Raw genomic sequence first — 14,169 nt, 5'->3', positions numbered from 1 at the left:
TAATAAGGGTTATTTCTCATTCATAACATACTCAAAGACTTTCAAAGCTCTCTTAAATTCTCTCAAGCATCCATGCTTTGAGTTTCCAAAAAGTTAGCCGTCCAAGGACTCTAAGGTTGAATTCTTTCTGTGAAACTTGGTATTTCAGGAATGTTACTCTTCCCTAAAAGGGTAAATGAAGCAAAATAATTTTGAATTAAACCTTATAGGGTTTTGTAATTCCCTAAGATAATGTGAAATTAAACCCAAGGGGGTTGTGAATTCCCCCAAGTGATGGTAATTAGTTTGGCATGTTGATATTACCTTGCAAATGTAGTTGGTATGATGATACCAACAATGTATGCCTAAATGTATATCATGGTTCAAAAAAATGATAATGTATGTGCTAATTATGTAAATTGGGCTTTCATGAGGGCTGTGAAGTGGAGGTCTCGAGGGGCCAACGCTAAAAACTGTAGTTACCAATGTGGGGGTCTAAATGATCGAATGGTTTGAGTCTCCCTTAATATTTTCATATGACTAGGAGGTTCAAGTCCCCTTCATTATACAACATTATTTGGTGCTTGTTTCACCCTGATATACTAGGAGGTTTGAGTCCTCTATAGTGCATATGTATACCCTCTGGTTACTACAGCCACATGCATTGGGGCCCTACCAGTTAGGGCAAAGCTGGGCCCATATAGCTCGTGGGTGCCTTTTTATGTTACAACGGTTGAGCTACACAACCTCGGCTAAAGTTTTCAAATACATGCTAAGCCTTGTTCCATATCCTTGCATATGATATATGTGTGTGAGAGAGAGAGAGAGTTTGTGTGTGTGTATATATATATATATGCATTTGGTTATGTCCATTTGGTTGATCAAGGTATTAAATTATCCTTATCCTTGAGTAACATTATAGTGTTCAACCCACTAACTTTCTCTGGACTCTGTATACCAACGTGATGCAGGCACCAGAGATACCTCTACTTTTTTTTGTAGAGTTAGGTGGATCGAATCAATTTTTTGGTTCGTTGTGGTAAAGTGGTGAGATTTCATTCTTCGAAAGACTTATACATTTCATCTATTATTATCATGGACTAGAATTAAGAGTTTTCATTATTATTAACCTTATCATTTTCACTGTCATTTTCAGAGTCAAGGACGTGTCCCGACCAAGACTGGTTTTTGGTTTTTTGTTAGAAGGGTTTGTTGGAATACTATGGACTTGGGTGATGTTGGTTGGTTGTTTGGTCGGTTACTAGTTATTAGTCATAGACTTATGTTTTAATCCTTAATCTTACCTTGTGCTATCTTGTTATATGTTTGGAATTCACCTTACATTAGGGATATCGTGTTGTTTGGTTAGGTACAAGGAGGTGTCTTTGATCTTTGATGGACTTGAGATACCCGTCACAGCCAGGACCTGGTTCGGGTCATGACAATATGATATTTTCACTTTTGTGTTATCAGTCATCCCATCCTTGATTGTATCACTTGCTTTTTTATGATCCACTCATTCCTCTTGTAAAATGTCAAAGGGATTTGCAGTGTTAATCCCCTTATTTACCTGCGCCATATTTTTTCATTTACTAGCTAATTGGGAGTAACTTTGTCCAGATCAAATATCCTACTAGTAAAATTCCATCTATCTAAGACTACTTTTCAATTAATGAATCTCCTTTATGTAGGACCCCAATATGCTTCTCCCTCTGTTGAACTTCATCTTCTTGTTTTTCATCCTCTAAAAGCCTTTTAAATTCATGACGTTAGCTCCTACACTCATCTTTAGCATGTACTTGTAGTTTACAAGTGGTATTATTAGGATAGAAGGTCATATTGGATCTTGTTTTTTTTACCTCTAGTTTCATTAGACTTGTTATTCACTACCTCTAGCTCTACATAATAAAATAGCTTAACGGGCAGATTTACTTGAATTTGAACTCTCACACAACTAGTGCGAGTCTTCTTAATGGTAGAAATGTATAGGTGGATTAGCTTCCCTATAATAGAGGCCAATGAGAATATATGGGTAGAATATTAGGAAATGATCTCCACGCTATTGCTTGGCTCATTTATTCATTCGGATCAAAATTATTATAAATAAGAGGCAGCAATCAATATGTTGTATTCTCCTTTGTAGTGATATAATGCACATTATTTGACATCATATTTACAAAATCTTTCATCAAATTAAATTTCATTAAAATATGTCTATTTCTGAGTAATTCTATTTTACAAACACCTTTTATTCTACATTGCTTCGGTATTTGATTCCTAAGATCATTACATTTTATCCATCCAAATGAATACTTTCCAATTACTATTGATTGTAGCTCCTCCAATGCATTCATTCTTTGTACTTTCTCCTCAGTCCATGTGATTCTTTGAACTATATTATTGTATTCAATAGTTTTCATTGAAATTGACTCAATCTCAGGCTTATTCGCTTACTGTAATGGTTTCAATAAATCAACATATTTTAACTTATTGCTCTTGACTGCATCAATATCATCTCCTCAACCATCTCCAAAACTGTCCATAGTAGGCAATTTGTAGGTTCAGTACACTAATTAGGTTTTTTGGGGATGAATTGGGGTGGTATAAAACAGGAAAATTTGAAATAGATCTAGGAGAAAAAACATGGACAACCATGTTCGGCTTACCAGTAGACGGACCAACCATGTTGGTGTGAGAATCTAGGATTTTGGTGGGGTTTATGGTTGAAGGCACAAAAGACCGTTTTAGGGAGTGAACCATTTGGGATCTAAACAACTAACTTTACTTTTAGTAACTGTTTAAAATGGACCCCAAACAGTTATTTAATTTTTTACTCAAAATTTCTCTTTAAATTTAATAAAATAAAAAATAGGGGCCCGAAGTCATTGCTTTAGTGTTTTTATGGTAAAGTGGTGTCACGGTCCAAAAACTAAGGGTCGTGATTGGAATTTTCACGGCAAGCCTTGACAAGTAAGCCTATCACCCAAACTAATATGAAATGAAAGATAATACCAAAATCAAAGGCAAAACTCCTAAAGTGGAGTTGAACCACACATATATATAATAAAAACGAAAAATACATAGTCAATGATACAAAATCAAATGACAAAATCTGGTGTCACTATGTATGAACATAACTAGTACAAGTCAAGATCAAAATACATAAGGTATCCAAACAAGAACAACTATATCTCTGAATACAAACAAAGACATAGTCTAAATAAGAAAAAGCAATAGTCCACTCCAGATGCATGAAATCAACTGCTACCTCAAAAAGCTCTAAATATCGCCCGAATCAACCACCGTGAGGTGCACTCAAACTTGGATCAGCACTAAAAGGTCACAATAGGGGTGAGTACGGTCCACTTGTACTCAATAGGTATCATAGGCCGACTAAGTAAAGTAGAAAATTAAGTATATAAAATATACACTAAGGATATGTCACTTATAATCAGAAAATATCCTAAATGCTAGCCCACACCGTCTCCACTAACAGTTCTATAATATTCACATACACCATATCAATATAAGAAAGAAATACAAGTATACAGATATCACACATATGAATACGAAGGAAGAAGTACACATAGAAAGGTATCATATCAAGTGCAGAAAATACATCACAAAAAAATACAAAGTAAATATAAATGCAATGAAGATGATGATGATGCCCAAGGTTGTCGCACAACCTCCATATACACCAACGGATCTAAAGCTACATGAAGTAGGATACATTGGGGGTTTGTCAACCTGTATACAACCAATATCCATAACTCTTCTTCGCAACATCTCTCAGAGAAAGTCTATAAAATCCTATGTTCCCAGTGTTTCTAGCATTTCAAGTATTTCCACTATTTTCAGTTATTCCAGTATTTCACGAGCACATACATAACAAAAGACATAAATCACGCACAACATATAATAACATAAAATATATAAAGCATATAATAACGAGTGTAAAAAGCATATGAAGCCATAAAAATGATGATGTAATGCTCGCAATAAACAAAAATGAGAATGTCCAATAACCAATCAATATACCTGTCAAGTGAGCCAAAAATCTACTCAATATTCCAACCATCCATGAAATTCCACATGAGCCATATGCCAATAGAGCAAAATACATCAAAATATCCTTTGATACAACATTAGGGTCTTTCGATAAAAAAGATACAACTATTTTCACATACACAAGGCCAACAATATCATATAAGACCCAAAACGGTCACACATAGCAGATAAAGTTTCAAATTCACCACATAACAGCAATATATGCCCCCCACATAGGCACAACACAATAATATAGCTATTTTCATGATTAGTTTCCACACCCTTAAGATGATTTTGTGTTAATATTAACTACTTAGCCAAGTCTGAAGAAAATAAAACTATAACCTACCTCGAATGCCAAAAACTGTTTTGTAAGCCTACCAAAGCCTTACTCTCATGACTGGACTCAAAATCAACTAAAACATAGAAATATATAATCTATGCATCAAAAGAAAGCCAACGAAGCCCATATTTCTTACTTTCAAGTCAAGGTCAAAATGAACCATCGAAATGGGTTTTCAATAAAAAGGGCAAAATCATAATTTTATTTTTGAAACACATTTTCCATATTTTTAGGAGTCTACAGTTGAACATCCAAGAGAAAATGAGTAAAAAATGAGGTCCAAATTAAAGAAAAATCATGATTGTGCTTTACCGGCAAAAATCCTCAAAATTCATTATAAATCAGGAATTAAAGTTATTTTGAAGATGAAGTAAAAAAAGTGAAAGCTATAAGATTAGAAACTTACCCAAGTGAAAACGGGTTGAAATCAGGATTTAAATCGGAGAATTATAATTTTGAGGCCTTACGGGCCAAAATCCCCAATTTTCACCTTTTTAATTCGCGTTTAAAAAAGAATTAAATGATAAAATTCTGAGAAAACAGTTGAAACAGGTGTTAAGGAGCTTACCCAATATTAGAAATGGAAAAAATTGCTCAAAATCACAACTCTAAGCTTCAAGTCATAAAAATACTGAAAAATGGCGAAACATGGATATTTAAAGAACCTAGGCATCGCATACGTGATCACCGAGTCGCTTAAGCAACTATCGCTATCGCGACCAGGTGTCGCGTATGCAATACCTTACTTAAGGGTAGGTATCTCATAAGTGAACCTATCATCTCTTATGCGAGTCTCGTGAATGTCGCATATGCGGGTGCACTAACTAAGTGGTGCACCAGCTGGAGACTTGGAATATTTCAAGTCTCCGCAGACTCTACGAGATTCATTCAGAATCTTGTGAATGCAAACAAACTATGTTACCCTATCAAATTCGATGCTCCAAACTCAATGGAGACATCAAAATTTCAAAAGGAGGTCGTTTTCATAAAGTTGACCCCCAAAATCTAAATTCACTACGTTTCAAATTGAGGGTCGAAATGACATATAAAAGCCATAAAACCCTACCAACCATGTTACCACTCTAAAATTGACGTTTTGGATCTACTAACGTATTGCCATTCGACACACCAATCAATAGATGTTGACTGAAGTCAACCATAAGGCTTTTCAAACCACCATAAACCACAATATCACATAAATAATACTGAAATGTATCGAAAATCATGCCAATTATTCCCACATTCTAGAAATACCATAAAGCAACCACGGAGGAGGGGTAAAATAGTCAAATCACACAGAAATAAATATTTCACATAAATCATCAAAAATCAGGTCGTTAGATCATTCACCACTAAAAATCTAGTTTGTCCTCGAACTAAAGGCAAGGGAAATACCTGAATCAGCAAAAAGCGAGGATAAAAACTACGCATATCAGACTCGACCTCCTAAGTAGCCTCATATACAGGCTAATGTCTCCACTGGACCTTAACCATTGCAATATCTCTAGAACACAACTGCCTAACATCTATAGCCAAGATGGAGACTGGCTCCTCAATAAAAGACAACCTCTCATCTAATTGAATCAAATCCCAGCGGATGACTGAGACTCATTCGAAATGTAACGGCGAAGCATGAAAACATAAAAAATTAAATAAACAGGTGATAAATCTAGGGGAAAAGCCAACTCATAAGCCATATCATCGAAAGTTCAAAGAATCTCAAATGGGTCAATATACCTAGGGATAAGCTTGCCCCTCTTCCTAAATTACACTACACCCTTCATAGGAGAAACTCAAAGGAAAACTCAATCACTAACAGTAAAACTCACGGCACAAAGTCTACGATCTACATAGTACAGAGCCTATCCTGAATGATTAAAATTCTATCCAAGGTCTCACAAAGCAAGTCCGTAGCCCGTGGTCTAATCTCAGAAACCTTAAATAAACCAATTGGAGAGCAACAATGCCTACCATACAAAGCCTCAAAAGAAGCCATATCAATATTGGAACTATAACTATTATTATATGTAAGCTCTGCTAAAGCTAGATGCTACTCTCAGCTAAAGATAGATATTTCTCCCACTAACTAACAAAGTCCATCACACAAGCACGAAGCATATCCTCCAAAACCTGAATATCTCGCTTTGACTATCCGCCGGTCTGGGGTGAAATATTTTACCAAGATCATCTTAAGTGTCCAACTCATCCTAAAATTTCTTCCAAAAGTGAGATGTAAACATCGAATCTCAATTTGAGGTAATAGACACCGACACACCATAAAGACACACAATCTCATGAATATAAATATGGGCCAACCTCTTAACACTAAAAGAGACTTAAACCAAAATAAAATGAGCAGATTGATAAATTAATCCACGATGACCTAAACATTATCAGAACCATGAGAAGTATGAGGTAATCCAATCACAAAGTTCATGGTGATCTATACCCATTTCTACTCTAGAATGGGTAACCTTTCAAACAAACCACTAGGTCTCAAATACTCGCCCTTCACTTGCTGGCAATATAGGCAACGAGCTAAAAAATCCTCTCTATCCTTACTCATACCACCACACAAATAATGCTACCTCAAATCATGATACATCTTAGTCCTTCCTGAATAAATGGAATACCTAGAACAATGGGCCTTCTCTAAAATCAATCTAATCCAATCAACAACTTTCGATACATAAACTAGGCCTCTAATCCTCAAAACACCATCTAAATCAAGTGAAGAATCCTTAGCCTCGCTACTCTACACCTTATCCCGAAACACTCTCAACCCAACATCGTCAAACTGATGAGCTTGAATCTGCTCCATTAAAGAAAACCTGGCCTCCACGAATGCCAACACATATCTAGGTATCAAAATATCAAGCCAAATCATCTGGTTAGCTAAAGACTGAACCACTAAGTCCAAAGTCCTCTCCTGGGTTAAAAGATATGCCAAGCTACCCATGCTAATTGACTTTCGGCTCAAGGTATCCGCAACCACATTAGCCTTGCCCGAATGATAGAGAATAGTTAAGTCATAATCCTTAGACAACTCAAGCCAATAATGCTACCTCATGTTAAGATCTCACTGGGTAAAGAAGTACTGAAGAGTACTATGATCCAAGAAAATTTCACAATGGACTTTTTACAAGTAATACCTCTAGGACTTAAAAGCAAAACCAACCGCACATAACTCCAAATCATGGGTAGGGTAATTCTTCTCATGGGGCTTCAACTGATGAGAAATATATGGAATTACCTTACCCTTATTCATTAACAAAACACCTAACCCAGCATATGAAGCATCACAAAACACAGTAAAGCCCACGCCCTCCTTGGGCAAAGTCAAGATAGGAGTTGATGTCAGCAAAATCTTGAGCTTTTGGAAGCTCACCTCACAAGCATCAGACCACTGAAAAAATATGTTCTTCTAAGTCAACTTTGTCAATAGAGCTGCAATGAATGAGAAACCCTCAACAAAATACAAATAGTAACCTACCAAGCTAACAAAACTACAAATCTCGGTGAACGAAGTAGATCTAGCCCAATCACAAACTCCAGGAATTATGGAAGATCCCTCCAAACTAAAACCCCCTCCCAAATAAATGCAATCATATAGAATGTTAGAGGGCAAATAATGTTGAGTTCAAAAGGCATTGTCAAGCTATGATTAACATTCATAAGCCTTCTCTGTTAGCCCTCCTAGAGACTAGAATGGGGGACCACAAAGCTCTTGCTTAAATACTTAGTTTTAGCAGCCAAATCCAGTTTCCTGCTACTAATAACTCTGGTGGAATTGTCATTATATGGGATAATTCCTCAATTGGCATTCAAGACATCTCTGTCTTTCCTCAAGGAATCCATATAGTTGTTCAGGTAAACAACACTTCCCCTCACTGGTTCTTTAGTGCTATTTATGCTAGCAATAACTTTGATACTAGACTCACCCTTTGGAAGAACCTGATAGAATTTGCAGATTCTATCAGAACATCCCCAAATGCTCCTTGGATCGTTAGAGGGCACTTTAATGAGGTTCTTAGAGCCTCCGAGAAGTTTGGGGGAACTATATTAGCAGTAATAGGACAGGAGCCTTCTGTTATTGCATCAACAGATACAGCCTAATGGACCTTAGGTTCAAAGGTAGAAAATTTACCTGGATAAATAAAAGGTACAAAAATAGAAGGCACCTCATCCTTGAAAGGTTGGATAAATGTCTTGCTAATAAAGCCTGGCTTTATCTATTCCCTAAAACCATTGTCTCTTATCTCCACAGAACCCACTCTAATCACTGCCCCCTCCTTGTAAATGTCCTTAAAAAAACCCTCCCTTAATAAATCTTTCAGGGTTGAGTTTATGTGGTGCTCCCACCCAGACTTCATTAATATGGTCAGGAATTCGTTTCAAGATAATAGGCCTCTCCTAGAGGCCAGAGAATATCAAGGAATTTAAAAATTAGGCTAAAATCTAGAATAGAAACACTTTTGGTAATATCTTCCACCAAAAGAAAATGATCGTGGCCAGAATAGCTGGGATATAGAGATCCCCTTGCTACCCCACTAGCTCTTACCTTCATGACCTGGAGGAACACCTTACCAAAGAATTTAGTAATATCCTCAGACATGAATAATATCTTTGGAGACTAAAGTCCAAAATCAATTGGCTTGCTGAAGGAGATGCTAACACTAAGTTCCTCCTCTCTAGTTCCCTCAATAGAAGAAGAAAAAATAAAATAAATGCTCTTAAGATGGAAAGTGGGGAGTAGATCAACTCCCAGGCAGCCATCAACGACCACATTATCTCCTTCTACAAAGACCTCTTCACCACTGATCACCACTCTTTTCCTAGTAAGTTTTAACCCAACCCTTCAGCTAGGGGATTCCTCAAAGAAGAGGACTATGACTAACTAGACAGTATTCCTACTCACAGGGAGATGAAGGACACTCTTTACTCTTTCAATCCTAACAAAGATCTTGGACCTGATGGTATTCACCCTTTCATGTACCAGAATTATTGGGACATTATAGGTCAAGCTATCACTAAGTTCTATGTAGACTCTTTCCAAAAGGCAACCATGGACCCCAAAGCCAAAGCCACTTACCAGTGCCTGATTCCTAAATGCAATGATATTTCTAGTCTCAAAAACTTTAGACCTATTGGCCTTTGTAACACTCAATACAAGGTTGCCACCAAGATCATTGCTAGAAGACTCAGGCCTTTTCTCTCTACCCTTATCATTCCCACTCAAGCTTGTTTTCTCCTCAGGAAAAGGACCTCTAATAATACTATCATTATCCAAGAGGTCATCTCTCATTTCCAAAAAAATAAAAGGTAAACAGGGTCACGTGATCTAGAAAATAGATCTGGAGAAAGCTTTTGATAGGTTGAAATGGTCTTTTACTAGGAAAGCCCTCTACTTCTTCAAAGTCTCTCCTAGACTTACCTTTCTCATCATGTCTTGTATTACTTCTTCTTCCATCTCTATTCTGGTGAATGGGGAAATAACTAACTTTTTTCAACCTATTAGAGGCATCAAACAAGGGGACCCTATCTCTCCTTATCTTTTCATTATGTGTATGGACCTCCTCTCCAAAAGAATAAATTATGAAATTGATATTCTTACCTAAAATCCCATATCCATCAGTAAAGGAGCCCCCCCTCTCACCTATTCTTTGGTGATGACCTGACTCTATTTGCTAAAGCCACTAAAAGAAACTGTGACACAATAAGAAAAGGTCTTCAAAGCTTTAGTTCTCACTTTAGCCAAAGAGTGAATCACACCAAGCCCAAAGTGATCTTCTCTAAAAACTGCGAAAGGGCTGATAGGGATCATCTTTCCTAAATTCTTGCTATCAAAGATGTTAATTCCTTTGGAAAGTTCCTGGGTTTCTCTATTTTACACAAAAGACCACTGGGAACCACTACAAAACATGATCTAGGGCCCCCTTTCTCCACAACAGGAAGATATCCCTCTTACCAAAATTTGGAACAAGGGTAACTGGCTCTTCCAAAACCTCCCCCTTAAACTCCCTCAAGACATTATCATTAAGATCAAATGCTCTTTCAACCATAACCCCAGAATCCCTAATGATCATCTTATCTGAGGCCTGAGTGGGAATAGCCAATTCACTTTCCAAAGTATGTACCACGCTCTATCTAAGAGAAGATATACCAATCGGGATCCCCTTTGAAGATCCTTTCAATGGGTTTGGAAGTCCACCTGCCCCACTAAGATCAAAACCTTCCTATGGCTGGCTCAGCACAATAGGCTTCCTATCTCTATCCTTCTTTCCAAGAGGGGCATCCCTATTCCCCAAGTTGCACTCTCTGCAACTACCACACAAAGGATATCCCTCATATCTGCTTCAACTACCTCATGACTAATGACTTCTCGTCTACTATTTTCCAAAAAGGGAACAAGCATCATCAACATAAATTTGAGAGCCTTATGCCCAACAATCAGCATAAATCTGGTCCGTCCTCAGGCATGTCAAATACGACCATATCCTAAATTGGCACACCATTCTTATAGTTAGCCTTTGGGATATTTTGAAGAATAGGAACAAAAATGTCTTTGACAAAAAAAGAGAGAAACCCTCCTTCCACCTAATCTATGGAGAAGCGGTGGAATTCCTTCACCTAGCTTCAGTTTCTAGGACTAAGAAATTTTACCACCTCATAAACATTAAGTGGAATCCCCTCTTAGGGAATTGCTATAAGCTCAGCATTGATGGAGCTTGTTTGGGGAACCCGGGTAAGAGGGGTATAGGGGGAGTGGTGAGAAACAATTCTGGGGGCTGGGTAAGGGGATTTTCTAAGGGGTTCCACCTCACCACCAATAATCATATGGAGATGCTGGCCCTCCAGGAGGGTCTACAACTCATTGAAGATTCTAATCTCATCCCTATTAAAATTGATATTGATTCTATAGAAGTTATCTATATGCTTTCGAATAGTAACTTTATGTACAATGGCATTGTTGATGATTGCAGGTCAAAACTAAGAAGATTAGGCAATCCACAGGTGCTTCACTGTCATAGAGGGCAGAACAGGATACCGAATACGTTGGCAAAATTGGGAGCCAGTTCTGACATCCAACTAGGAAGACTGCTTTTTGAAGTTCCACCCATGTGTGTCCGGAGTGCAGTTTGGATAGACATCGCGGGAACTTATTTTGATTGACTAATCAGTACTAGTAATGAGCATTCACACGCGGAATTGCAAACCTCTTTTGTATTAAATCCCGATTAACAATCAGGCTGAACTTTCTTTTATTTTAGTTAATGCAATGCCTGTTAACCAAAAAAAAAATTACATAAAATGAGATAAGAGTAACACATATATTTTGAAAATAATAGAAAGTAGTACAAATCACAATAATTAACAACTCAAAATATGTAAAACTATATGTAAAAAATTCGATTGACTCTCTAAATTTCATGAGTGTCACATAAATTGAGATAGAGAAAGTAGCATATATTATTTGAAAATTATGTAAAAATAAAATAAATTTCAATAATGAACAACTTAAAATATTTAAAGACCATAAAACTAGTATACACAATAATTAACAACTCAAAACATGTAAAACTGCATGTAAAAAATTCAACCGACTCTCTAAATTTCATAAGTGTCACATAAATTGAGATAAAGAAAGTAGCATATAGTATTTAAAAATTATGTAAAAATAAAATAAATTACAATAATTAATAACTTAAAATATTTAATGACCATAAAAATGTGTATAAATTATATAAAAAATTTTATTGGCTCTCTAAATTACATTAGTGACACATAAATTTAAACAATGAAAGTAACATATATTGTCTAAAAATTATATAAAAAATATTGTATATCATTAAAACTTTAAAATATTTGAAGATCATACAAAAAATTTAATTAACTCTCTAAAATTTATCTATGTCATATAAATTGAAACAAAAAATAGCATATGTTGGACCTGTGCTTGCACAGGCTATTGTGTCTAGTTACCACAGTTGTGGATGTTAAACAATTAAAATACTGCTCTCTCCTTATCAAAAGAAAAATATTAGCTTTGACTTGACATAGAGTTTAAGAAATAAAGTTTGAATTTTGTGATTTTAAACTTAAAGTTAAGTTAAATATATTAAATATATTTTAATCTTATGATCTTAAATATATTATTTAAAATATTAAAATTAAAATATTATCAAAAAATAAAATTATTCTGTTTTAACAGAGTAAAAAAAATAGTTAATTTTTTTGCAACTGTGGAAGTATTACTATTTATAAAATGTTTCTTTGATGGACGGCAGTGTTAGGTTTTTTGTTTTATTATCGTTTATTCAACTTTTTCTTTTCAGATTGTTCACTCTAGTAGCAGGCTTTTGCTACTTTTAGACAGGTTCATTGTATGTTACTTTTCGTAAAGAACTTTTCCTCTGTATCGAATTAATAATTGGCTATTGCTCTATCATGTACTCAATGTCTGCCTTTAAAACATGCTTCTACTATTATATCCTTTAAATATTTCTTTCCCAATTCAACGAAATAACATGTCTCTGTATAATAGGTCACCGTCTACAAATTAAATGCGATTAATCAAATTATGCCTAGACTAGGTAGAAAAAACACTTATTTCACGTAATTGTTAGTCACGTTTTCATGTGCATATATGTTCATCTTGTCAGTCTCCATCAGATACAATACTATGTTTTTATCTCTAAGCTGTTCATTCCAAGTGGTCATTTATATTATGCAGTGGCTGGGATCAATTATTTAATTAGGTCACTTTTGCTAATTCAGAAAAGTTTGATCAGTTAAGAATGATATGATGTTGGGTTCAGGGAGCGGGAGAAGACATTATAGAGGAGTGAGACAGAGACCGTGGGGAAAATGGGCAGCAGAAATACGAAACCCAAAGAAGGCAGCTCGAGTATGGCTAGGGACATTCGATAGAGCAGAGGATGCAGCCCTTGCATACGATGAAGCTGCTGTTCGATTCAAAGGCTCCAAAGCGAAGCTCAACTTTCCTGAAAGACTTGTTCAAGGCCAGCCTCAATTGCTTTCTCAAGATACTTCACCTCAGCATAATTCCCATCACTTTGAAGAATTTAATACTGCTTCTGCCACTGGTATTTCATATCCACACCTTCTCCAGTATGCCCAGCTACTTTCCAGCAATGATGCTGAATTCCCTTTCTTCACTTCAGCTCTCTATAATAATAAACAAGATGGTAGCACCTCAAATATTCTTCAGCAACATGACTTTCCGTCCCAGCATGATGATTTTTCTAGTTAATTAGTTATCCAGATATTCAAAAGCATGACCACAACCAAAGGCGACCCCAAGATTTCAAGACGAAGAGTGCATTCTTACTTTTTAAGATAAGATATAAACTTTTATTGTAATATTAACTCAGTGAGCAAAAGATAATTAACTATGTTATCAAAAAAGATATTTTTAATTTACGTGTTTTGACTATTGTTCTAGGCGTTCTGCTTTAGATAATATTTTCCTAAAAAAAATGAAGGGGGCAGCTTTATGAAAAAAAAAGACTTAAAAAAGAAATAAATGGCAGTCAGTGGGATTCAATCCCTTGATCTGAAGGAGTTCGAATAAGTTCTCAATCGGTGCACCTCTTAATCTTTTTTGATCACGAACACCTTCAGATAATACTTGATATATTTTGAAAATTATATAAGTGATATATTAAGTATAGTCGAATGACTATGGATTCATGTGACCTATATTTTATGCAAAAATTTGCCATTGCAGTTTATTATACAGGATGGGGTTCATTGCTTAAAACACCACTGGCTGT

The 14,169-nt window shown here is 35.9% G+C and overlaps 1 protein-coding gene across 1 annotated transcript; it reads left to right on the top strand.

Annotated features, from left to right (window-relative positions):
• The first annotated feature begins 12,829 nt into the window (after window positions 1–12,829).
• On the top strand, window positions 12,830–13,816 carry LOC107858557 (ethylene-responsive transcription factor ERF113). Its single transcript, XM_016703286.2, has one exon. The coding sequence runs from the start codon at window positions 13,176–13,178 to the stop codon at window positions 13,644–13,646; it is 471 nt and encodes a 156-aa protein (XP_016558772.1). The 5' UTR covers window positions 12,830–13,175; the 3' UTR covers window positions 13,647–13,816.
• The last annotated feature ends 353 nt before the right edge of the window (window positions 13,817–14,169 follow it).

This window comes from Capsicum annuum, chromosome 2, assembly GCF_002878395.1.
Source record: "Capsicum annuum cultivar UCD-10X-F1 chromosome 2, UCD10Xv1.1, whole genome shotgun sequence".
NCBI lineage: Eukaryota > Viridiplantae > Streptophyta > Magnoliopsida > Solanales > Solanaceae > Capsicum > Capsicum annuum.
Note: the sequence above shows the minus strand (reverse complement) of the source record. Positions and strands in the feature narration are given on the sequence as shown.

Bases quoted from the DNA above. Each gene is read 5' to 3' on its own strand.
- LOC107858557 (XM_016703286.2), top strand. From the start codon at position 13,176: ATGATGTTGGGTTCAGGGAGCGGGAGAAGACATTATAGAGGAGTGAGA.